Source organism: Diaporthe batatas, assembly GCF_019321695.1.
Source record: "Diaporthe batatas strain CRI 302-4 chromosome Unknown Contig00013, whole genome shotgun sequence".
NCBI classification, from domain to species: Eukaryota; Fungi; Ascomycota; class Sordariomycetes; order Diaporthales; family Diaporthaceae; genus Diaporthe; species Diaporthe batatas.
Window position 1 is genome coordinate 1,693,591 of NW_025408560.1, and position 21,500 is coordinate 1,715,090.

At 55.4% G+C, this 21,500-nt stretch overlaps 5 protein-coding genes across 5 annotated transcripts; 2 read left to right on the forward strand and 3 right to left on the reverse strand.

Annotated features, from left to right (window-relative positions):
- Positions 1 to 4,260: 4,260 nt before the first annotated feature.
- On the reverse strand, positions 4,261 to 6,896 carry KVR01_010334 (uncharacterized protein). Its single transcript, XM_044784024.1, has 2 exons — positions 5,888 to 6,896; positions 4,261 to 5,822 (listed from the first exon to the last, which is right to left on the reverse strand). Exons 1-2 carry the CDS (start codon positions 6,198 to 6,200, stop codon positions 4,687 to 4,689), a joined length of 1,449 nt encoding a protein of 482 aa, XP_044640493.1. The 5' UTR covers positions 6,201 to 6,896; the 3' UTR covers positions 4,261 to 4,686.
- Positions 6,897 to 7,175: 279 nt separating this feature from the next.
- KVR01_010340 (uncharacterized protein) lies at positions 7,176 to 9,783 on the reverse strand. Its single transcript, XM_044791697.1, has 2 exons — positions 9,146 to 9,783; positions 7,176 to 9,081 (listed from the first exon to the last, which is right to left on the reverse strand). The coding sequence occupies exons 1-2, from the start codon at positions 9,187 to 9,189 to the stop codon at positions 7,848 to 7,850; spliced, it is 1,278 nt and encodes a 425-aa protein (XP_044640499.1). The 5' UTR covers positions 9,190 to 9,783; the 3' UTR covers positions 7,176 to 7,847.
- A 107-nt stretch (positions 9,784 to 9,890) lies between these two features.
- KVR01_010224 (uncharacterized protein) lies at positions 9,891 to 14,704 on the forward strand. Its single transcript, XM_044790107.1, has 3 exons — positions 9,891 to 10,478; positions 10,553 to 10,665; positions 10,736 to 14,704. Exons 1-3 carry the CDS (start codon positions 10,324 to 10,326, stop codon positions 13,714 to 13,716), a joined length of 3,249 nt encoding a protein of 1,082 aa, XP_044640383.1. The 5' UTR covers positions 9,891 to 10,323; the 3' UTR covers positions 13,717 to 14,704.
- Positions 14,120 to 15,389, reverse strand: KVR01_010474 (uncharacterized protein; the record flags this gene model as incomplete). Its single annotated transcript, XM_044784745.1, has 1 exon — positions 14,120 to 15,389. The coding sequence occupies exon 1, from the start codon at positions 15,107 to 15,109 to the stop codon at positions 14,120 to 14,122; it is 990 nt and encodes a 329-aa protein (XP_044640633.1). The 5' UTR covers positions 15,110 to 15,389.
- A 200-nt stretch (positions 15,390 to 15,589) lies between these two features.
- Positions 15,590 to 21,116, forward strand: KVR01_010166 (uncharacterized protein). The gene is made up of 6 exons (XM_044782384.1): positions 15,590 to 15,938; positions 16,008 to 16,624; positions 16,681 to 16,816; positions 16,958 to 16,985; positions 17,340 to 17,904; positions 17,960 to 21,116. The coding sequence occupies exons 1-6, from the start codon at positions 15,859 to 15,861 to the stop codon at positions 18,583 to 18,585; spliced, it is 2,052 nt and encodes a 683-aa protein (XP_044640325.1). The 5' UTR covers positions 15,590 to 15,858; the 3' UTR covers positions 18,586 to 21,116.
- Positions 21,117 to 21,500: the final 384 nt, after the last annotated feature.

Sequence of the window (21,500 nt, forward strand, 5' to 3'; positions counted from 1 at the left end):
CATACACGGCTCTTGCCACTGCTTGATTCAATTCCAAAACTAGTACCATTCAGGGCCAATTAGCCTAATCATTGTGCCATTTCTTGAAACGGGTCTTTTTAGCATTTATCACTGTATGAGGGTGCCGTGTATGGCTTCGAACGTATACGGAGTAGGAACAAAATCAGTAAGTATATTAGCAAGATGCCTGTCGGCAAAAGGAACAATGGCTGCGAAGGGGACAGAGCAGGGGTATGTTGGTAGGTAGGTAGGTAGGTAGGTAGGTAGGTAGGTAGGTAGGTAGGTAGGTAGGTAGGTAGGTAGGTAGGTAGGTAGGTAGATCGGTAACTATGTAAATAGATAGGGTATTTAGTTTAGAAACCGGACATTGATATGGTAGAGCATGAATAGTATATGGTAATATGGGAGTCACTCTAGGGTACAATTGAGTGGTAGTAGAATTAGGAACAACTGCGTTCTCTCCCCACTGACGACAAGATTATACACCTTTAGCAAGGCCAAGGCATCGATTTTGGGGCCTGGTACAGGCTCCACGAATCATCGTACCAAAGACACTGCGGCACTCCAGGGGTCAGCCTTCCGTTTCCGTGCTATCAAATTTCATTGAAAACGCTGTCTTCTCTCTTCGGCGCTTGGCGACCGCCTCCGGTTGGACCTAGTTCTATACAGGCCATAGACACGGTGTACCTATCCGATGCACAAATACCGTACATTTTGCGCGGTACTGAGCTTGATTGAGGAAATTATATGACAGAGAACGGCTGGGAATTCATCAGCCAAGCTTATGTCAACGCCATCATGTCTGGGAGGCAGCAGATGTCTTCCAAGAAGTTGGCTGGGGAAACACTGAGCCGGAGTAATAGCACCACCCCAGGGTCTCTACGGATATTGGGTACACATAACCTTCAATTTGTTTGCTATTCTTCGCCATTCTGTCTTCGAAAATAAGTCGCCAAGGGTGAGTGAGCTACAGGTGAGGCTGAATGGGCTGAGATTCGCGTACCTATTCAGCTCTCCCGGGGTGCCAAAGTCTAAACACCACTATTCCTTTTCGACCGATAAACCTCGACCAGACAGTTCGAGCTTTTCTCGGTTTGACAGCTTCCGTGATCTTCGGCAGTGAAGCCAAAATAATCCTTGGAACCCCTGAGAAAGTATGTACTAGTTGAAACTTGCAATGATTGTTACGCGGAGCGCGCGCACCGATTGTCCCATGAGGACCGTTGTGGAAAGACCAGGATGGTGGTCATACTAGAGCACAGGATGAAATGAGAATGGTTACTCGAGGCAGAAAACAGCCACCCAGTTTGGTCGTTGTTTCCGGCAGGCGCAGCAAGCCAGGCCCGCTCAAGTGTCCTGACTACATAGACCCCCTCAGCCCATAACATATTCTGCCATGCATATAGATACCCAGAAGTCTGGCTACATCTAGGATGTGTCAGTCCGCCCGAGTACCTAGGCAGAGCCGGAGTGCCTACCTAGAGTGGATTAGTTAGATTGAAACTAGACAGGCACAAGGGCGCCCATTTGCTCCCTCTTATAGGTATGATCAGCACAGCACATGCTTTAGGCAGAAATGTAAGAGACTATTTAGAGTACTTGGTCAATAACCTGCATTCCCCAGCTTTTCCACCACCATTTCGCTTCCAAGGTTAAGGCCTCCGTAAGCTCACACTCAAATAAATCAGAATACGGTGCCTCGGTAGTACCACGACCATCATAAACGTGCAAGCCAGTGACTAAAGCACACTATTCACGTAGTAGGCGAATAAGTTACACTGTGAAGATTAAAATGTCTGTGAAGTGAGTTTCGATCCTATGCCTCCTATATCATTACATTGATGAAAGTGTCTCCGGCCCTAGTCAGGAGAAAAAGTGTGCATTGACAACCCAAACCAGAATACCCAGGTCCAACGTATCTAATGCAGGTACTCCTAGGAATATCTGATATCATAGCCTTCCGCTAATAACTTAATTTATTTTACGAAAAGCTAATTTTTCAGGTGTAGAATTGGAGACTAATAGCACGGCAGCAACGTGGCTTGTGAGTGCGCTTCGCCGGGACGCTTCTGATGCAGTCGAGAAATTAATTATCTTAGTCTTGCCGTCTCCCAGAATATACACATGGACAAGGGTTGTCACAATCAACTTGTACAATTTATTCGGGAGCAAGGACTATGTACGCACACTGATCAAGCGGAAGTGACGGAAGGATGCAACCCGTAATTGGTTCTCTGACCGAATGGCCGGTCTAGATCATCACATCTTCTATACGTCGTAGTGTCCGTCCGTGTCCAGGTTAATACAATGGTAAGGTGTACGCGTACTATGCAATAGGAAGACACATTAATATAAATACAATGACCGATCCTCTCTTCTACTGCTCAATCTCTCTCTTCAATTACTCCATTCCATCACTACAATACCTCATATTCTCAAAACCAGCACATCCTCATTCCCATACCAGCAACCTTGGACAAGATGAAGGCCTCACTCATCATCTCCCTCCTCATTGCCGCTGTCGCCGCGGTACCCGCAGCAGAGCTCCTACAGCCTGCCCTTGCCGAAAGGCAGGATTGCGTGACGCGCCGCCGTAAGTGCCACTCTACGTTTGCTGAGCGGCCTACTGCATGTGAGCGTCTCTCTGACTAACAGATTCGACTAGAACCGTGCCAAACCAACCCCGACAATTGTTGCCCCAGACTGGTTTGCCAGACGTTCGGTCCCTTGGCAGGCCGCTGCGTCGTCCCGTAAAGCACGGAAGAGAGTGCTGCCTGGCTATGGACTAGAGTGGGATAAGGACAGCGGGCTATTCAACTTGTACCTAAACAGCTGTCCGGTATTCTCATTTACGTTGGCGCAATGGCCTTTCACCCAGCGGGATTCCATACCGGGTTCAACTTAGCATAATGTGGTGTGGCAGCTGTAGATAGCAATCTCATGGTCTGTTCACTCTCTCAATTTGCGCGAACTCAAATGGTGTAGTGGTTTCGTTTTTAATCCCCATACATGTAAAATGTACGTGGCGCCTTCATACAGTGGTAAACGCTCAAGACCCAGCGTTTCTCAAATGGTGTAATGTGTTCTTACATACCCGATCCTAAGTGCTCGATCTTGAAAAGCCATGTTGGTATGTGGTCCTTACCCTAAAAACTTTGAATTCAAGGCCACACAACGATAGCTCCTTCATATTCCCTCAAAGAATTCTCCACGCAGGCCAGGCTAGAAACCCTCACTGAGTCGATGTGAATCTGACCGTCTTGTTAATTGGGGACCGAACCTTAAGAGGCAAACGACACCAAGCATAGAAGACGAGCCAATTTATCATATTAGCGTGATATCCGCCCAAATATTGAGCGAGTCTATAGTGACATTCGTGACTTGCATCGCCAATATCTCCCGGTGGCTGGGAGGCACGGTATAAGGCAAGTATTATCCAACGTGGGCTCGCCAGCAACAGATTAGGAAGTAGGCAAAGAGGCCAACGGGAGGAAGGCCCATGATCCCCAACTCAATCTGGTCGCACTACTACTCCCCGCCCAACACAGCGGCACAGGACCGATGGCAGGGCGATATAACTAGACAACGTTGTCGTCTATCCCCTTAGCCTTGTCTATGCGTCGCAAGGCTGAGGCCACAAGCACCTATCGTAGTTTAAACATTGTATTGACACCGTACGCTTTTTGAGCGCTGGATCTTGAGCGTTTACCACCGTATGTATGAAGGCGTCGTATATGTCCTCGGACGTATACGGAATAGAAGCGAAACCACACAAACCAGTCAAATAAGTGACGGCGAACACTCATGGGGCGCTGAACCGAGGGGGAGGTGCTGTGACAACGAAAGTATGTGGAAGGTCCATCGATCGATCATGCGGGAGATTATCAGTCCAGAACTAATAATTTATCGCCTTGCTTTGAAATTGGCGGCAGCGTGTACAGGGTGAAAACTATTATGGGGCGACCAAACTTGAAGTGCCAGGACCGCGTGCCGAAGGGACAGCGGCACGAAAACAAGCTGCAAGGGAACAATCCTCTATTCTAATAGAAGCAATCTCCTAACCTTCATAACTGGCATAGGATAACATCCTATATTGCAACTTCACATCAGATGACTTCACACAACCCCATACAGCACAGCCTCTAAGTATCATAGTGTAACCCCCATAGTCCAGCCAACATGTTTCCATCATCATGCATGAAAGTCGGACATCAACATGGTAGGTACGTAAAACAGTCAAGGCGGGTATGGCCCATTTCATTTCATGCATTTGCTCATTATTGGCTCCTGACAGGACATGTCGCCCTCTCAGAAGCATGTTCTATGATATTTTGACCGGCAATGAGTCTCTCTGGGTATCTATTGAACCTGCCTGGCAGCACGCAGGCATCCCGTGACCTTATCCTTAAGTGATCAATTTTTTCTTCAAAAGGAACGCCGAACCAATGCTTGCTTGCTTCCCTGCCCCAACACCTGAGATGCAACTCGTTGCGAAACAAATACGGCTTGAGCCATAGGGAGTAAATAATGTTAATGCTTTGTCTTGCAGTCGTTCTCCAGTTCAGACCGCGCACAATTCAATTTGCGTGCCTGTCGGGTATAAGGTGTAAAGTGGGCCAAAATGAGTGGCCGGCTGAGTGATAAAAGAGGGTTGTTTTTTTGTGGAACCACGAGCAGCGCTCTGCTCTACGCAAAAAGAAGAATGAGCATAGCGAAACCCACTGAGAGCGTTTGTTGTAATCCAATTGGCAAGGCGGAGGCCGCGTTCTCTGTCCCTGCCCCGAAGCCACTCTCAGCCGCGAAAGAAGGGGACGCAGCCGTCGTCGAACTGGTCAGGTTCTGATTAATGACCAAGGTAGAGAACGGGATAGTAGAGCCGTTTCCCTCGAAAGCAACAATGTTTGATGCGGTTGCGTTGAAATCAGTCTGCGCGATGCCGATTTCGTTGTTCTGCAGGTCGTAGACCACATATGCGCTGCGGAGAAATGTGTCGCCCAACAGGAATGGGCTCTTGGTCGAGTTCTGGATGCCAAACTCGCACGCATCCTCGCCTTCGAAAGGTCCAGAGGTGAAGGTTGGCGCCGGTCCGGAGGTGACAAGGTCAAGCACAAGCTCGTCCATGGACACATTGATCCTTGGACCTTCTGGACCTGCAAAGCCAAATGAAAAGTGGCCCTTGCTAGCTTGCATCCGGCATGGCAGCAGGGCGAGTCCAACGTCAGGGGTGTAGGTAGCGCCGACTTCTCTCCATATCTGCTCTGCAATATCGTTGGGCAGGTAGCTGAGGGTCGTGCCAGAGTCGAGAACAACGTCGATTGGGTACTCGGTCGATGTCAGGATGTCGGTGCCGCTCTCGCTAACAGCAAGTAACGACGTGACGGGGACCAGAAAGGAGTCGTAAACGTTGGTTTTGTTATTCACCAGTATGTCGATTCTTGTCAAGTTGCCCACGTACTTCTCCGTATCTACGCCGCCGAAGAGGATGTTGCCCTTGCTTGAGTCGAGGTCGTTGAGCCACAGACTGTAGGCGTTGGTATTTATGAGGCCCTCGTTCACCATGACCACGGGGAGGTTGGGATAGGCGGCCTCGGTGGAGTTTTCGGTGTCGACTATTGCTTCGTTCAACATGTAGCCGACTCCAGCCAGCCCGTAGGTGATGGTGGTGTTTAGGCCGAGGCCCATTGTGACATTGGTCACGGTGGCGCCTGCAATCTCGAAAGAGTCCATAAAGTAGTCGCCATTGGCGAAGCTACCGTCGACATACGAAATGTCAAAGGTGCCTTTCCCGGCGTCGGTGAAGGTCGACGAGGCTTTCGGATCAACTAAACCGCCAGAGTCAGCTGTGGGGTGCTCATTATAATCTTGACATGTTGGGGCCAATGCGCACAGTTGCCAAGGGTGCACCTCTCGGCCTCGCACACAGATGCCAGGTTCCAGGGGACCCAGATATCGCTGCTGCCGGTGTCGAGCTGCAGAGTCAACTCCTGGGGAGGATTGCCCATGGAGCATTTTGCGAAGTAGCCACCCCTGGTCAGCTCGTTCGTGATGGTGCCCTCGTGGGTATCTGCTGTGCGCCTGCCGAACCTCGCCTTGGGGTGGTGCTTGTGGATGTCCCATTGGACGGTGCCGGCGGCATTGGCGGGTGGCGCAAGCAGTAATAAGCCGGCAGAGACGGCCAGCACAGCAAATGGCCTCGACATGCCGCCGACATAGAACAACTGGGCGCTCTGAGATGCTGGTGCTGTTGCGGCACGAGGGCTCTTCGTGTGTGCGAGCCTCGCAGGCCAGCAAAAGATGCAAGGAGAGGATCGGCCAGAACTGGAGCCGGACGAGAGTGCACAAAGGAAGGCAGACCGGGGCTCAGAGCTACCCCGGGATGGTGAACAACAAGCAGCAGACAATCGGCAAGCGAAGATGCTTGCCGGTGTGGAAAATGTGGGATGGGGGCGGGGCTCATAAGAAGGGCGAAATCGCCTTCGCCTTCAGAAGCGACCGCAGAGAGCGTCAGCGAGCTAGGAAGAGGTCAAAAGAAAGAAGGGCGCGCATGGTGCGCAATGGCGGACTGGGGGAGTTTGAGGCAAGAAAAACCAAGGAAAAGCCAAGAGAACGGCGGCGTGCAAAGGCGTGACCCAAGAAGAGGGCCAAGCAGCGCGAGGGCCAGATAAGTAAGTGTGCAAAATGAGAGAGAGCGCAAGGTGCCGCAAAAGTCTTGGACAGCTCTTGGAGCTTTGACGGACGAGCAGACGGACAGCTAACACTGCCTGGTTCTGTCTGGACAATGACGGATGGCGTCGTCAGTCGTCCGTCTGTTAGTTAGTCTGGCAGTTTCCCTTTTGGAAGGAAAACAATGCGTAGTAGTGTAGTTCGCAGTCGCCCCATGCACGGCACGAGGAAGGCTGAGCTCCCCTGAGCTGGCAAGGCATGTGGGGTGGCGGACGGGACTTGGGATTGCCCTTATTAATGGAAACAAGACAGGGGGGAAGGGGGTTGCCCGCCCTGCCTGCCAACATCACATCACTCGAGCAGTCGAGCTCTGCTCCTTCCCGCGGGCCGATCTGCACTGCACCTGCACTGCCCAGCGGAAGCCCAGAAGGAGCCCAGCAGCTGCCCAGGTGCTGGGTCGACTTATGCTCAGTTTCAGCTGCCTCCTGCCTGGGCGACAAGACACGTACGTGGGCAACTGCCCAGCTGCCACGGCTGCGCGGCTGCACGGGTTATCCGCTATTGCTCTGACTTTCTGACCCCGTGTTTACTTTCCTCCACTTTTCATTGGCAATAGACCGCACTCGAGCCAGGGTACCAAAGTATTACCTCTATGCCAAGCCCGTGTCAAGGGAGCATATTAGCACAGCAGACGACGGCTTATTACGGCTTGGAGCAGTGGTGGAGATGGAGTACTCCGTACTGTGGAATGAGGAACACAAAATGTCGACAAACATTCTTCTTTTCTTTTTCTCTTTTCATTTTTTTCTGAAAAAAAAATAAACAAATACCACACGCGCCACGAAAACACTATGCCGCTGCTGCCGATGCACTCCGGGCCTGCTGACCTGCCACTGCCCAGAGATACCGGTGAGATTACAATTCACCGGCAATTGTTTCACGAATCGCTGCGCGGTCTTGTCCGCCGATCCTTCCGGAGTAGCTCACGGCTTGGCTCTTGGCGCCCGGCCATCTCACGACCCGTCTTCGAGCGGACCGGAACTGGGTGCCGTCCAGTTCGGAGCACGGTCTCACATGACTTGTTGGTCGCTCGCGGCTCTCGCGCTGGTGTGACGATTTCCTCCACGAATGCCACCCCTGCAGAGCCCTGGCCAAGACGAACTGTCACGACGACAGGTTCTTGTTCACGTATTCTCCAAGCCTGTGTAGCCCCTCGACCAGCACATCTGTTTCCGACACGTACCCGATCCGGACCTGGACCAGTTTCCATTAGCCATCTGTCGCCTCACCTTACAACGCAGAGCTTGGGACGGCGGGAGCCCCTTGGCCCGGCTCCGAGAGGGGGCATCACTCACATATCCCTTGAAGTCCTGGTCATGGCCAAAGCACTTGGAGCCCGGCACGAACATGACCTTTGTCTTTTCGAGCACGTCTATGCAGAATCTCACGTCGTCCACCGGCTTGCCGCCATTCGTGAAATGGACAAACGCCGTTGTGCCCGCCGTCGGCTTGACCCAGCTACAAACCCCCTGGTGCTCCTCGACGAAGTTCTCGAGCAGTTTAAGGTTGGTCCTGGCTAGCTCCAGGTTCCTCCCTCGCAGGGCGGGCCGCACCCCATCGGAGAGGGCAAAGCTTGCAACCTGGTCGTCCAGCTGTGACACGCTGATGGTCGTGTAGTCGCGCGCCGCAGCTATGGCGTCGATGATACCTCGGTCTCGCGAGGCGATCCAGCCCAAGCGGATCCCCGCCAGCGCCCATGCCTTGGACATGGACCCCGTTGAGATCGTCTTGTCGTACCCGAACGACAGGATCGAAGGGGGGATGTCCGCCTCGGCTGGCAGGCTGTGGTACAACGGCCTGTAGACCTCGTCACACAGGACGATTATGTCTCGTGCTCGGGCGAACTCAACGACGTGGCCGAGAACATCCTTCGGGATAGTTGCTCCCGTGGGGTTGTTCGGATTGTTGAGAATGATCATCTTCGTACTGCTCTTGACCAGAGACTCCAGCTCGGTGACATCTGGTACGAACCCATTCTCTCGCTTCAGCTTCCACAGGGAGACCTCTGCGCCTAGGCTCTTTGGGACGCCGTATAGCTGCTGATATGTCGGATACACGCAGACCGCATGATCCCCTGGCCCGACCAAGGCGTACAGCAGCAGGAAGTTTGCCAATATGGCCCCCTGGGTGATCAACACGTTGTCGGCAGGAAGAGTCTCGACGGTTTCCTCCGCGAACAGGCCAGCGACCAGCCCTCGCAGTTTCTCTGAGCCCCTGATGGCGCCGTAGGTGAGTTTGGTGGAGAGATTGACGGGGGATGCGCCATCCTCCTGCTTGGAGAGGGTCTTCAGGTCGTCAATGGAGACAGAAGCCGCACACGTCTCGGCGATGTTGATGACGCCCGGTGTGACCTCATACCTATGGGCTGTATCAGCACGGGTGCCCGCCACCGTGACATGTGACCAGGTGGTGAGGCTTATACTCGTCCATCCACTGCTCCACCGCGAAAGGCTCGATCTTGACCATTTTGACGACTCCTCGGTTCTCGAAACAAGACGGCTGTTGTAAAACCCTACAGGTCGAAAGCGAATGATACCCACGTTCAAGCACGTTTCAGTTCCCAATCGGGTATTTATACGCTGTTCTGACTGCCCGCGCAGATGCGCACGTACTCATCTGAGCGCACTTGCGGCTCGACAGTGGCATTGACACTTGATAGGTGATTCCTTGATGATCTGAAGCGACCGAGGAGACTCCTGTGCTTGTGAAAGCCCGCATGGGGTCTACAAAGTGCTGCACAAGTCGGCTCTCACGCTTGGTGATGGCTGCGTAGAGAGGGGAGACGCATAGCGGCATAGCCCCAACCTGGTCTCATATTTTCATCCCAAGCCTTACCCGGCAGCGCAGATACAGTTCCAACCTTGACAAGCACGGGCCGAATACTACCAAATACGTCACAAACGCCACAGGCGGGCATCCACACGTTGGATGTTGATTCCCAGCGTGCTGTGCAGCCTTTCCAAAGGTCCCCATTCGTTGAAATTAAAGGGAGTGTGTTTGATATCTATGCCAGGTATTTAGTGTACGAGTAAGAGGCATCCTTCTTGACCGACCTCGTGCAGTGTGGAGCTCTTGCTCCTCCGCAATTGCGTCAGCAGGATCCGGGATGTCGGGGCAGCTTCCCAGCCGACGGACGGATCACCGATTCAGGAGCACGGGACAGGCGCCAGACGTTGCGTGAGATAGCCGGCCGCATATCTGTATGTAGTGTGGGCTGTGGTTGGGGGTGTGGCAGGAGGCGTGGTAGGTACGGGGTACCTGGGGCCAACAGGAGCTAAGGCACCTGGGGAAGTTTAGCCGGCGCCAAGGAAGTGCTCTGTCTTTCTGCCCAGGTGTGTGAGCTGCACCGACGCAGAAACAGGTAGGCACAGGTTCATGTCACCACCAGCCGCGGTCTAGCTTATTAGCTCTCCAAGCAGGTGGACAATAGTCTATGTATGACCAGGCACCTTATCGCCTGCACCTCTGACCTGATCATCCCGCACCAGAGCTCTCCTTCGACGTCTCGCAGCACCTTTCTTTCCCTTCCCCTCTCTCGCAGGACGCTGAGAACTTCTTGTTAAACACAGCCCCTCTTGCGCCTTGTGTGCCCTCTTCACCATGGCATCGCGGACAGCCCGCGCCTTTGCTTTTGGGGCGCTTGCGCTGTCGGGCGCTGTCCTCGCCCAGAACTTCTCGTCGTCATCTCCAGGCATCGATGCTCTCCGCGCGCAACTCGCCCTCATGGACGACCGGCCCAAGGACTGCCCGCCATGGTTTGTTTCGCCACGTCCTCGTCCAGCTCCACGACGTCCTGCAGACGGATGCTAACCTGGCCCGCGCTCTCTAGCTTCAACTGCCTGCTCCCAGCCTTCAGCTGTGCGCAATATGCCGACTGTAACTCGTACAACGGACAATGTTCCTGCCCCGCTGGGTTTGGTGGCGTGGACTGTATCGAGCCTCGTATGTCTTCCTGGCCCCAACCCTCTAGATGTGCCGTGCGATTCAGTGTGGCTGACCATAAAACGCGCAGTCTGCGGTTCCTTGGCCCGAGGCAACGAGCACCGACAAATGCGCGATGGCAAAAGCTGCGAATGCGATGACGGCTGGGACGGCCTTAACTGCAACGTGTGTACCGACGATAGGGCGTGTAACGCCCTGATGGAGACACAAGAAGGGGGCGTCTGTTACCAGATGGGCAACGTCCTGAAGAACAACTACCAGATGTGCGATGTCACAAACGAGAAGATCCGCGACCTACTGGGGGAACAAATACCCCAAGTCACATTCACATGCGATGCTTCGGATTCCAGATGCGACTTCCAGTTCTGGGTCGACAAGAGGGAGTCCTTCTACTGTACCTTGGGCCAGTGCGACTCGGCCTACGACTTCAGCGACTCCTCCCAGAACAAGACCTCGTACAACTGCAAGACTGTCGAATGCTCTTGTATACCCGACCGGATGCTCTGTGGCGAAAACGGGAGCGTCGATATCTCAGACTTCTTGACCGAGGAGATCAAGGGTCCCGGCGCTTTCAAGTGCGCACAGGTCAAGGGCGGCGCAAACAAGTGCAGCTTCGAGGAGCCCGCAATGAACGACCTGATCAACCAGATGTTTGGTGACTCGAGCATCACCTTGACGTGTCATTCTGGAGAATGCGTGCACTTCTCCGAGCTGCCCGACTATAAGCCGTCCGTTCCCAAGATCAACACACCCCTCATTGCTGGGGTTATTGCCGGCTGTGCCCTGTTCCTGGTTGCCGTCATTGTTCTGACCTGGTACTTGTCCCGGCGCTCTTTCAAATACGGCCCCATCCATCTCGACGACTCGGATGACGAAGGTCTGAAGCTCATGGCAGACCACAAGCCTGCAGCGTTGCAGTTCGAGGAGGTGTCGTATACCCTCAACGGCAAGCAGATCCTTGACTCAATTCGAGGTGTCGCATATCCTGGGGAGCTCACTGCTATCATGGGCGCTTCCGGGGCCGGCAAGACAACATTTTTGGACCTTCTCGCACGTAAGAACAAGCGAGGAGCTGTCATGGGTGATTTCTTCGTTAATGGGGAGAAGGTCACCGACGCGGACTTCAAGGCAGTGGTCGGGTTCGTTGATCAGGAAGACACCATGCTGCCAACTCTGACAGTCCACGAGACCATATTGAACAGCGCTTTGCTGCGACTGCCCCGCGACATGACCCGCGCCGCGAAGGAGCAAAGAGTCACCGAAGTCGAGAAACAGCTTGGGATCTACCACATCAAGGACTCCCTCATCGGCTCCGAAGAAGGCAAGGGCCGGGGAATTTCAGGTGGTGAGAAGCGCCGGGTCGGCATTGCCTGTGAACTGGTCACCAGTCCCTCCATCCTCTTCCTCGACGAGCCTACCAGTGGTCTGGATGCATACAATGCCTTCAATGTTGTCGAGTGTCTTGTGACCCTTGCCAAGGACTTCAAGCGAACCGTCATTTTCACTATTCACCAACCGCGATCAAACATTGTTGCCCTCTTTGATAGGCTCATCCTGCTCGCCCAAGGCAGAACGGTCTACTCCGGCCCGTTTGCGCAGTGCCAGGACTACTTTGACCATATTGGATTTCCTTGCCCGCCTGGTTTCAACATCGCTGACTACCTGGTCGACCTGACTATGCACGCCGGCGCCGCGACAACCTTTGATGACGGCACCATATCTGTTGATGCCGCCAGTCTCGGGCCGAGCAGCGTCCGAGGTGTCAAGTCTATCGCCAGCGTATCGAACGTCAGCATCGGAGAGGATAGCGGCGTCGAATCCTCGTCTTCTCGACCCAAGAACAAGCGCCGGGACTCGGTCAAAGCAAGGCTGGAGCGGGAGCTCTTTACACGCCGCCAGACCAACGCGGAAACTGCTGCTTCATCAGATGGCGAAGGCGAGACGAACGCTTATAAGCTTCACAGGCAGCCGGCTGCTCACGTCCCTCCCCAGATCATCGAGGATCCACACGACCTTCCACCTGCGGCAAGTGGCGGCACGAATCTCGACATCTTGGTGAACTCATTCGCAGAGTCTGACATTTCCGGCACGACACATGATGAGATCCAGCAGGCAGTTGCCAGCGCCGAGAATGCCAATGGGCGCAACTCCAACGGCTACAGTGTCGACGGTGCGAACATCCACACCAGCGTTGTCGGTAAAGGATACGCTCGCATTGGATACGGCCGCCAGTTTGTCATCCTGTCCCAGCGCACGTGGAAGAACCTTTACCGCAACCCCCTGCTGATGTTGACACACTACGCCATCGCTATCCTTCTTGGAGTGCTTTCTGGTTATCTCTTCTATGGACTGACCGAGGACATTCCCGGGTTTCAGAACCGGTTGGGTCTCTTCTTCTTTGTGCTTGCCCTTTTTGGATTCAGCACTTTGACCAGCCTCAACGTCTTCTCGTCAGAGAGGCTACTGTTCACAAGAGAGCGTGCGAATGGCTACTACTCGCCTGTCACTTACTTCGCCTCCAAAGTCCTGTTCGACATTGTCCCGCTGCGGATCATCCCGCCAATCTTGATGGGCATCATCATTTACCCAATGACGGGGCTGAAGGCAGATGCCGCACACTTCTTCTTCTTTCTGCTCGTGCTGGTCCTCTTCAACCTCGCCGCCGCCGCCATCTGCCTCTTCATCGGTATCGTGTGCAAGGACAACGGTGTTGCAAATCTGATTGGCAGCTTGGTCATGCTGTTCAGTTTGCTCTTCGCTGGCCTGCTTCTCAACGCGCAAAAGATCCCTGATGGTGCCAAATGGCTTCAGTGGCTGTCGATCTTCCACTATGCCTTTGAGTCACTCATTGTGAACGAGGTCAGCAAACTGACACTGGTGGACAAGAAGTACGGCTTGGACATCACGGTACCTGGCGCCGCCATTCTCAGCTCCTTCGGCTTTGACAACGGCGCCATGTGGAAGGATGTGATCTGCCTGGGAGCCTATGCGGCCGGCTTTGTTGTGCTGGCATACGCCGCGATGCACATACTGCTGGTAGAGAGACGGTGATCGTCGTTGGGTCGTTAGGGCGGCTGGCAAAGAAAAAGGAGGATTAGCTGGGTTCCAAAGCCTGTTGAGCCAACAGACAAGCGTTCATTGCACACGGTCGCTGAATCTGCCCGAACAACAATCGCTGCCTAGACCATACTGATTCAATCAACTCGCTCTTCAAACACGAGTCTGGGCGACTTATGCCCGAATTTCCCTTTTCGTACTGCATCGGATCAGAGGCGTTAGGAGGCATTTGTGGGTTCATAGCTAGCAACGGGGACGTCGGATTACATTTGATACGTTTCCCATGTACACCAATTTACTGACAAAGATGTCAAACATCTTGAGTGCATTGCTATTGTACAAGTCCATCTCTCCCGGGCAAGATCCCCAATTTTTTGCCTTGCTGTGACTGTGTCTTTTACCGCTTCCCGTCGCCCCCAGCAGAGACAGCGCCGCCAGTAAGCTCGCCAGCGACCATCTTCTGGCGATGCGTGGTGAACTGGATTCCAGTCTCGCGGGCGCCATCGACGACCGACCTGCTCGTGCCCTTCATGGCGGCAAACAGGTGCCTGACTGGCGTAGGCGAGCCGTGCTTATCCCAAATGTTCTCGGCGAGCGTCTTGCCCTGCCAGACACCCGTGCCCTTAAAGTAGCCGTCGCTGAAGATCTCCTCGACCCGCTGCGCCAGCTGGTCCTCGCTGACGATGAAGCGGCCCGCCTCGACGTACAGCCTCTGGATGGCGTCCTTGCGGGCCTCGGACCGCGCCTGCTGCAGCGCCGCCGTGCGCGCCTGCGACTCGAGCTGCCTCTCCCGGTACAGCGGGTCGCGGGCGACCCTGGTCTCGAGCGTCGCCTGCGGCACGGTGCCGCGCGTGAAGACGTCGTCGAGGCCCTCGGGCGCGTTGGCGGCGGCCAGGTTGCGCTGGCGGTGCGACTCGGCGCGCTGCCTCGCGCGGCCCTCGCGCGTGTTCTTGCGCGCCCACAGCCCGCCGATGCCCGCCGCCAGGGCCTTGCGCCGCGACTCGGCCAGGCGGCGCCGCCACGCGTCGCGGTCGGAGCGGGGCGGCTCGCCCGCGGCCTCGGCGCGCGACCGCGGCGCCGTGTGCTCGACAAAGTCGGCCTGGATCTTGTGGCTGCCGTTGTTGCGCCGGTGGAAGACCTCGCGCGGCACGGGCAGCACGCCCTTGACGGGGGGGAGCTTGTCCTCGGAGGACTGGGGCAGCTCCGGCAGGTTGATGAAGCGCGGGGACTCGGGGGGGATGTCGACGTCGCGCCGGGCTTGTGTGGTGCTGAATGTTCGGAGGGTGGCGGCGGCGGTGGGTGGTGCTGTTTTTGAGGCCGTCGCGGACGGGAGGAGGATGGTGGAGGAGAGGGAGCGCAGTGGCGCCCGTGGTAATGTCGGCGCCATCTTTTTGTTTTGTCTTCTGCTTTCTGCTGCCTTTCTCGATGGTGTTGAGGCGGATTGGACAGAGTCAGGCCCGGCGGGGTCCTTGAGAATTGTCGAGGATCGAGAGTCAAGAGCAGAGGGTCGAGAGTCGAGGGTCTGCTGCCGTCCTGCCCCCGCCGATCAACCAAGCGAAGCGTGCAATGGCGATGATGTCTGGATGGGTACGGACTACGGATACAGAGCAGATAGCTCCTGGGCCGGTCGGTCCCCCAGCCAGATTTTCAGGCGGAGCCGGGTTTATGCAGCTCCGGCTCTGCAAAGGCGGGAGACGGCAGGCGGGACAATGCCTGCCAGAAGAAAGGCCTGTCCAAGCATGGACCCACCAGAACTTTGGGACTAGCGCCTGGGAGCTATGCCAGCCGCCCAGCCCGCCCCACCGTCTCCAACTAGACCCTCAGTCTACTCAGTCTACTGAACTTTTTTTTTTTCATCCTCCCGCCTGCTGCTTTTCCTCGTCCCAGCAACTCTCATCGCAGCGCCACATCTTCTTCTGCTCCCTGGTGTCTGCCTCCAATCTTACTGTTCAGGACGCAGACAGGGTCTTCAGAGAATTGGAGAGTTTGACTGTCCATTCCAGCCTCTGATTGAAGACCGGGCTCGCTCGGGTTTTCTGCTGTTCTTTTCGAAGCAGTCAGCTCTGATTGAAGACCGGGCTCGCTCGGGTTTTCTGCTGTTCTTTTCGAAGCAGTCAGCCGAAGGCAGAGGCGAGGATGGGCCAGTTCAAGAAGGAGAAGAGCCGTCGGGTCCGCGATGGCAAGGACTCGGGCGGTGCAACGTTCAAGATCAAGGGGTGAGTCTCGATGCATTTCCCACCAAACACTAGCATACCCTGCCTCAGCCCGACTGACCTCGTCTCCAGCGAAAACTTCTACCGAGACGCAAAGCGTGTCAAGCAGCTCAACGTCTTCAAGGAGGGCAAGGCACAGCGGAACGCCAAGGGCGAGATCACAAAAGCCGCCAGCTACCAGAGTCGCGACATCCCAACCGCCCGAGTCGAGCCAAACAGGAAATGGTTCTCCAACAGCAGGGTCATCAGCCAGGAGTCCCTGAGCGCCTTCCGAGACGCCATCGCACAGAAGGAGAAGGACCCTTATACCGTCCTGCTCAAGAGCAACAAGCTGCCCTTGAGCTTGATCCGGGATGGCGGGGACAACAGGGTCGACGGCGTCAAGCAGCACCAGGCAAAGATGACCGTGGAGACATCCCCCTTTGCGGAAGTGTTCGGCGCCAAGTCATCCCGCAAGCGCGTGAAGCTGAGCGTCAGCAACATTGAGGAGCTTGCTGGTGATTCAGTCAAGAGCCTGGAGACCTACAACGAAAAGCTGGAGCAGGCCAGGCTCCTGAGTGGCGAGCTGGGGGCCGAGCAGGCTGAGGCCGGCGATCTTCGCCGAGACCGACAAGCTGACGGCGTCCTGACGACGGCGATCGAGCCCATCTTCGACAAGGGCCAGTCCAAACGCATCTGGAACGAGCTTTGTACGGACTCACCCGCCCTTCCTCATCCTATGAAGACGCTAACAAACAACCCACAGACAAGGTCATTGATTCCTCCGATGTTATCCTCCATGTGCTTGACGCCCGTGACCCGCTCGGAACACGTTGTCGATCTGTCGAGAGGTATCTCAAGGAGGAGGCTCCACACAAGCATCTTGTGTTCGTGCTAAATAAGTAAGTTCCAGACGCGTTTTTATCCCTTCAAGAACAAACAAACCACATTCTTAGCCTGGGCCACAAAGACTCCAGGGGCTACAGGCCTCAATCCTAACTCTGGACTTTGTTTACTTTCCTGATGACTGACTCCGAGAACAGGTGTGATCTAGTCCCCACCAAGGTTGCTGTAAGTTCTTTTCCTTTTTTGATGAACCTTCGCGGTCCCCCAACCCTAGTCAGGTCATCACCCCGGCGCCTTCATGCCAAACGATGGGTTTTGGCCGTTACGGCTTGGGGAGAAAAAGTTCCGTTTTCAGAATCTCTGGCTTCGACCGGAGAGGACAGATGGTCTCCCGTTTTGGGTGACCATCGTGAGATTGGATTTGTCTCCATTGAGTGTTGAAATCTGCCTCGTTCATCCGAACACCTTCGCCGTGGATTTCCTAGTACGAGAGGCGCACATATACAAGAGCTGGAAATGCTCGCTTTGACTGCGGTCAACTGCTTGTTGTCTGGTGCTTTGCTGACCAACGACAAACAGGCACAATGGGTCCGAGTCCTCCAGAAAGACTACCCCACGGCCGCTTTCAGGGCAAGCATCAAAAACCCTTTCGGGAAAGGCAGCATCATAACCCTGCTTCGTCAGTTCTCGAAGCTTCACTCCGATAGAAAGCAAATATCTGTTGGGCTCGTGGGGTATCCCAACACCGGGAAATCTTCGATTATCAATACCCTCACGGGAAAAAAGGCTTCTACCGTGGCACCTATACCTGGTGAGACCAAGGTTTGGCAGTACGTCACGCTAATGAAGCGAATCTACCTGATTGATTGCCCCGGAATAGTTCCCCAACAACACGACGATGCCCCGGAGGAATTGCTCCTTAGAGGCGTGGTCAGGGTCGAGAAAGTGGAGGAGCCTTCCAATTACATACCAGCTGTGCTCAAACGTGTCAAGCCACGGCACCTGGCGCAGACATACGACCTGAGTGACTGGAACGATGACCATATCGTGTTCTTGGAGCTACTCGCCAGGAAAGGAGGGCGACTGCTGAAAGGTGGCGAGCCTGACATTGATGGTGTCGCCAAGATGGTGCTCAACGATTTCAGTAAGTGACATTCAAAAATTGACACCCAGGAGAACGGTATGCTAACGCACATCAGTGCGTGGACGGATACCCTGGTTTGTACCACCACCAGTCGCAGGAGATGGCAAGGAGGGTGGCAAGGAGGGTGGCACAGCCGAGGGCGAGCACAAGGCGCCGGAGAACGCTTCCAAGAAGCGCAAGAGGGACTCGGAAGCTGCTGAAGAGAAGGCTGCGGAAGAGGATACCGCCCCGGGGGACGATGACGAGGCGGAGTTCGATGGGTTCAGCAACGCCAGCGAGCCCGAGATCTCCGACGACTCGGACTCGGAGGTCCCGGGTGAGGATGACGGCGAGGATGATGCCAGCGACGATGATGCCGCCCCAGAGCCTGAGGATGCTGAGGATGGTGGCGCCGCTGTTGAAGACGAGGACGAGGAAGAAGAGCCAGAGCCAGAACCTGAGCCAGTGCCTGCGCCAGTGAAGGCATCCAAGAAGGTGGCGCCCAAGAAGGCCCCGCCCAAGAAGGTGGTTCCAAAGGAGGCGGCACCCAAGAAGGCGGCACCCAAGAAGGCGGCACCAAAGGAGGAGGCGGCGCCCAAGGAAGTGGCACAGAAGAAAGCAGCGCCCAAAAAGGCGGCCGAGCCACCGACGCCAACGAGACGGTCATCGCGGCGTACCAAGAAGCCTGATAGCTTCCAATGAGCGGGCGCACAAGGAGTCCTTTTCTTTTTTCTTCTGACGACGATAATTCACAAGATACCCCGAGCGCCCCTGGGCGCCAGATGCTCTGTCCACTATCTATCATATACCCGTGATCGTTTCTTGGTGCTAGACTGGGTACATGTTTCTCTTGTGGTGTGTGTTGACGCTGTGCGGCGTGTTAGCCCTGCAGGGCTATAGAAAACCATGCAGGCCACCCAGCCTGGCCAAAGAGACGACATGCCATTACACTGTCGCCTAAGCTATGAATAATTCTCATCTCGACCAAGGACTCACAGAGGTGCAGTATCAGCCATGGACTTGGCCAGCAATGATGCCCAATACATGGCCTCTCTACACCTCACTTCTTCAAATCCAACCGTTTCCACCTACTACCCGCGGCGAAGATGACTGCAGCTCCGGCGTAGGCTACGACCACGGCAAATGTGGCCCGCAGGGCGTACAGATATGCCTGCACGATACCTGGCACGGAATCGGCGGGGAAGACACTGCGGATGTCGGTCGCGCCCGTGTTGATGACCGTGATGGGGTCAACGGCGGGTGCGAGGACAGCAAGCTGTTTCAGAAGCAGGTTGCTGAAGACTGACTGTCCGGTTCCCAGAGAGGTCGACGTGCCGACACAGAAGGAGACTGGCCGCGCAGTGAGCATGCCAGCGGGAGACAACCTCTTCGTGCGAACACACAGGCAGGGGCCAGACGAAAAGCAGACTTACACAAAAGCATGGCTGTTCTTGGAGGGAGGTCCTCGGGCTCGGCATCCGCCTGGCCTGCGATGATGCCCAGAGGCAGCCCGCTCCCCATGGCAAGCCCGGCCAGAACCTGATAGCCTATCCAATGTGCCGGGGGCGATGTCTCGCCGAGCGTGCAGATCAGGCCTGCTCCAATACAACCCCCGCCACTGGCCCATACCATGAACGGGGTGTAGTAGCCAAACCTCGACACCAGGAAGCCAGACGAGGCCGAGCCCACGGCGCAGCTGATGAGCAGGGGGAGGTTGCGCAGGCCCGCCTCGCCCGGGGTGACGCCGGCAACCACCTGGAAGTAGATGGGGACGTAGTAGAGCAGGAGGCAGAAGGCGCCCTCGTGGAAGAAGCCAAACCCCATGCTCACCCAGACACCCCGCTGCCTCACGAGGCGCGGCGCGAGGAGCGCACGGTCGCCCTGCAGATGCTGCGAGGCCACAAGGGCGAGGACAGCGGCGCCCGAGCCCGCGAGGAGCCCGACGACCTCGCCCGAGCCCCAGGCCCGCCGGACCCCGGCGACCTCGGCCGCGCGCGTGAAGCACACCAGCGCGGCGAGCACGAGCGCGACGCCCGCGGGGTCCATGTGCGAGACCTTCTCCCGCAGGGGCGCCTTGGCCCGCGGGCCAGGCGCGGGCGGCCGGAACAGCAGACAGATCACGGCGGCGGAGGCGGCCGCGATCGGCAGGCTCACGTAGAAGCACCAGCGCCATGTCGCCCTCTGCGTCAGCGCGCCGCCGAGGATGGGCCCCGCGACGCTCGCGAGGCTGTACACCGTGTTGATGAGTCCTGTGAAGATGGGCCGCAGCCCCGGCCGGACCGTCACGCCTAGGATTGCATAGCCGCCTGCTGCTATGCCTGCTGCGGATGCGCCGAGGATCGCGCGGGAGAGGATCAGGACTGTGCTGTTTGGGGCGAGGCCTGTGGTGGATGTTTTTAGGGATCTCTTTTTCTGTGATCATGTGTACATACATGTGTATGTTGGCCTGTCTTTGGGATTGCTTACCGCCTAATAATGCTCCCACGCCGAAGATGAAGACAACTAGGAGGAAGGTGTATTTGATGGAGAAGAAAGGGTATACTTTGCCCCTGTGGATCCCAAGTTGGTATATTGATGAGCCGTTAGCCAACGCTTGCCTAGCCCACGTGTATAAAGGCTGGGGGAGAGACCACGCCGTACCAGAATGGCTGTGTGCAAGCCAGAGAAATAAAGAAAGCTGATGAGTACCAGCCGATAAGGTTGACACCGGGGAAATCCTCGGTGATCTTGGGTATAGCGGTGGCGATGATTGTCTAAAGAAGTCAGGAATTACTTCATAAACGCGCACTCTATCCTGTAAAACCCTCAGTTGGGAATTTTGAGGGAAATATACCATATCCAAGCCGACCTAGGATGTCGTGGTTAGTGTTTCCAGTCGGAGCACTTGAGCCGGCCTCGGAACTGGCTGCGGGCTTACCAGAAAGAGCCCAAGAGCCACCCCGACAGATACACAAGAGGTCCGAAAGACATTGGGATACTCGATAGGTCCTTGGTTACTCGCTTCCGAGGTCACCTTTGTCACTTTATCTTCGCCGTTGTGCGGCTGGACGGAGCTGTCCACGCCCTCCTCAAGTTCCATTGGTGGCGCTGGCAATCCCGGAGCGATCTGCGGGGAGCACTTTTGCAGCAGACCTGGTTTCTCTGACCGGCGTTACTCAGACTCGATTTACGCGAGAAATTAAATCGTGGATTATGTTGGCATATACGGAGGCAATTCGGTAAGACATTCATGGGAGAAGGGGGCGATCAACATTGAAGTGAGCTGGAATTATGCGATGTAACTCCAGGTATTTGGATAGTACCCCATTCTTTGCTAGTTGAGTGGGGAAATTTTACATATCACACCATATATGCAGCACAGGCGACGTGACGAGGAAAGGTACGTCAGTCAGCACGCCGTGCGTCCAGTGATGGTGAGTGTCATACTACTGGGCGGGCCTGCCGATGGCAGGCACTGCACACACATTTAACTTCGAGATTGAGAGAAATGTGCAGCAGCACTTGCATTTCTGCAGTATCCACATGATTCTTTATGGTGGGAATAGGAGACTAGAATCACCGAGTGAGATGCAGCCCTGACGACTTCATCGCAAGGAAAGTGGGCGAAACTCAAAGAT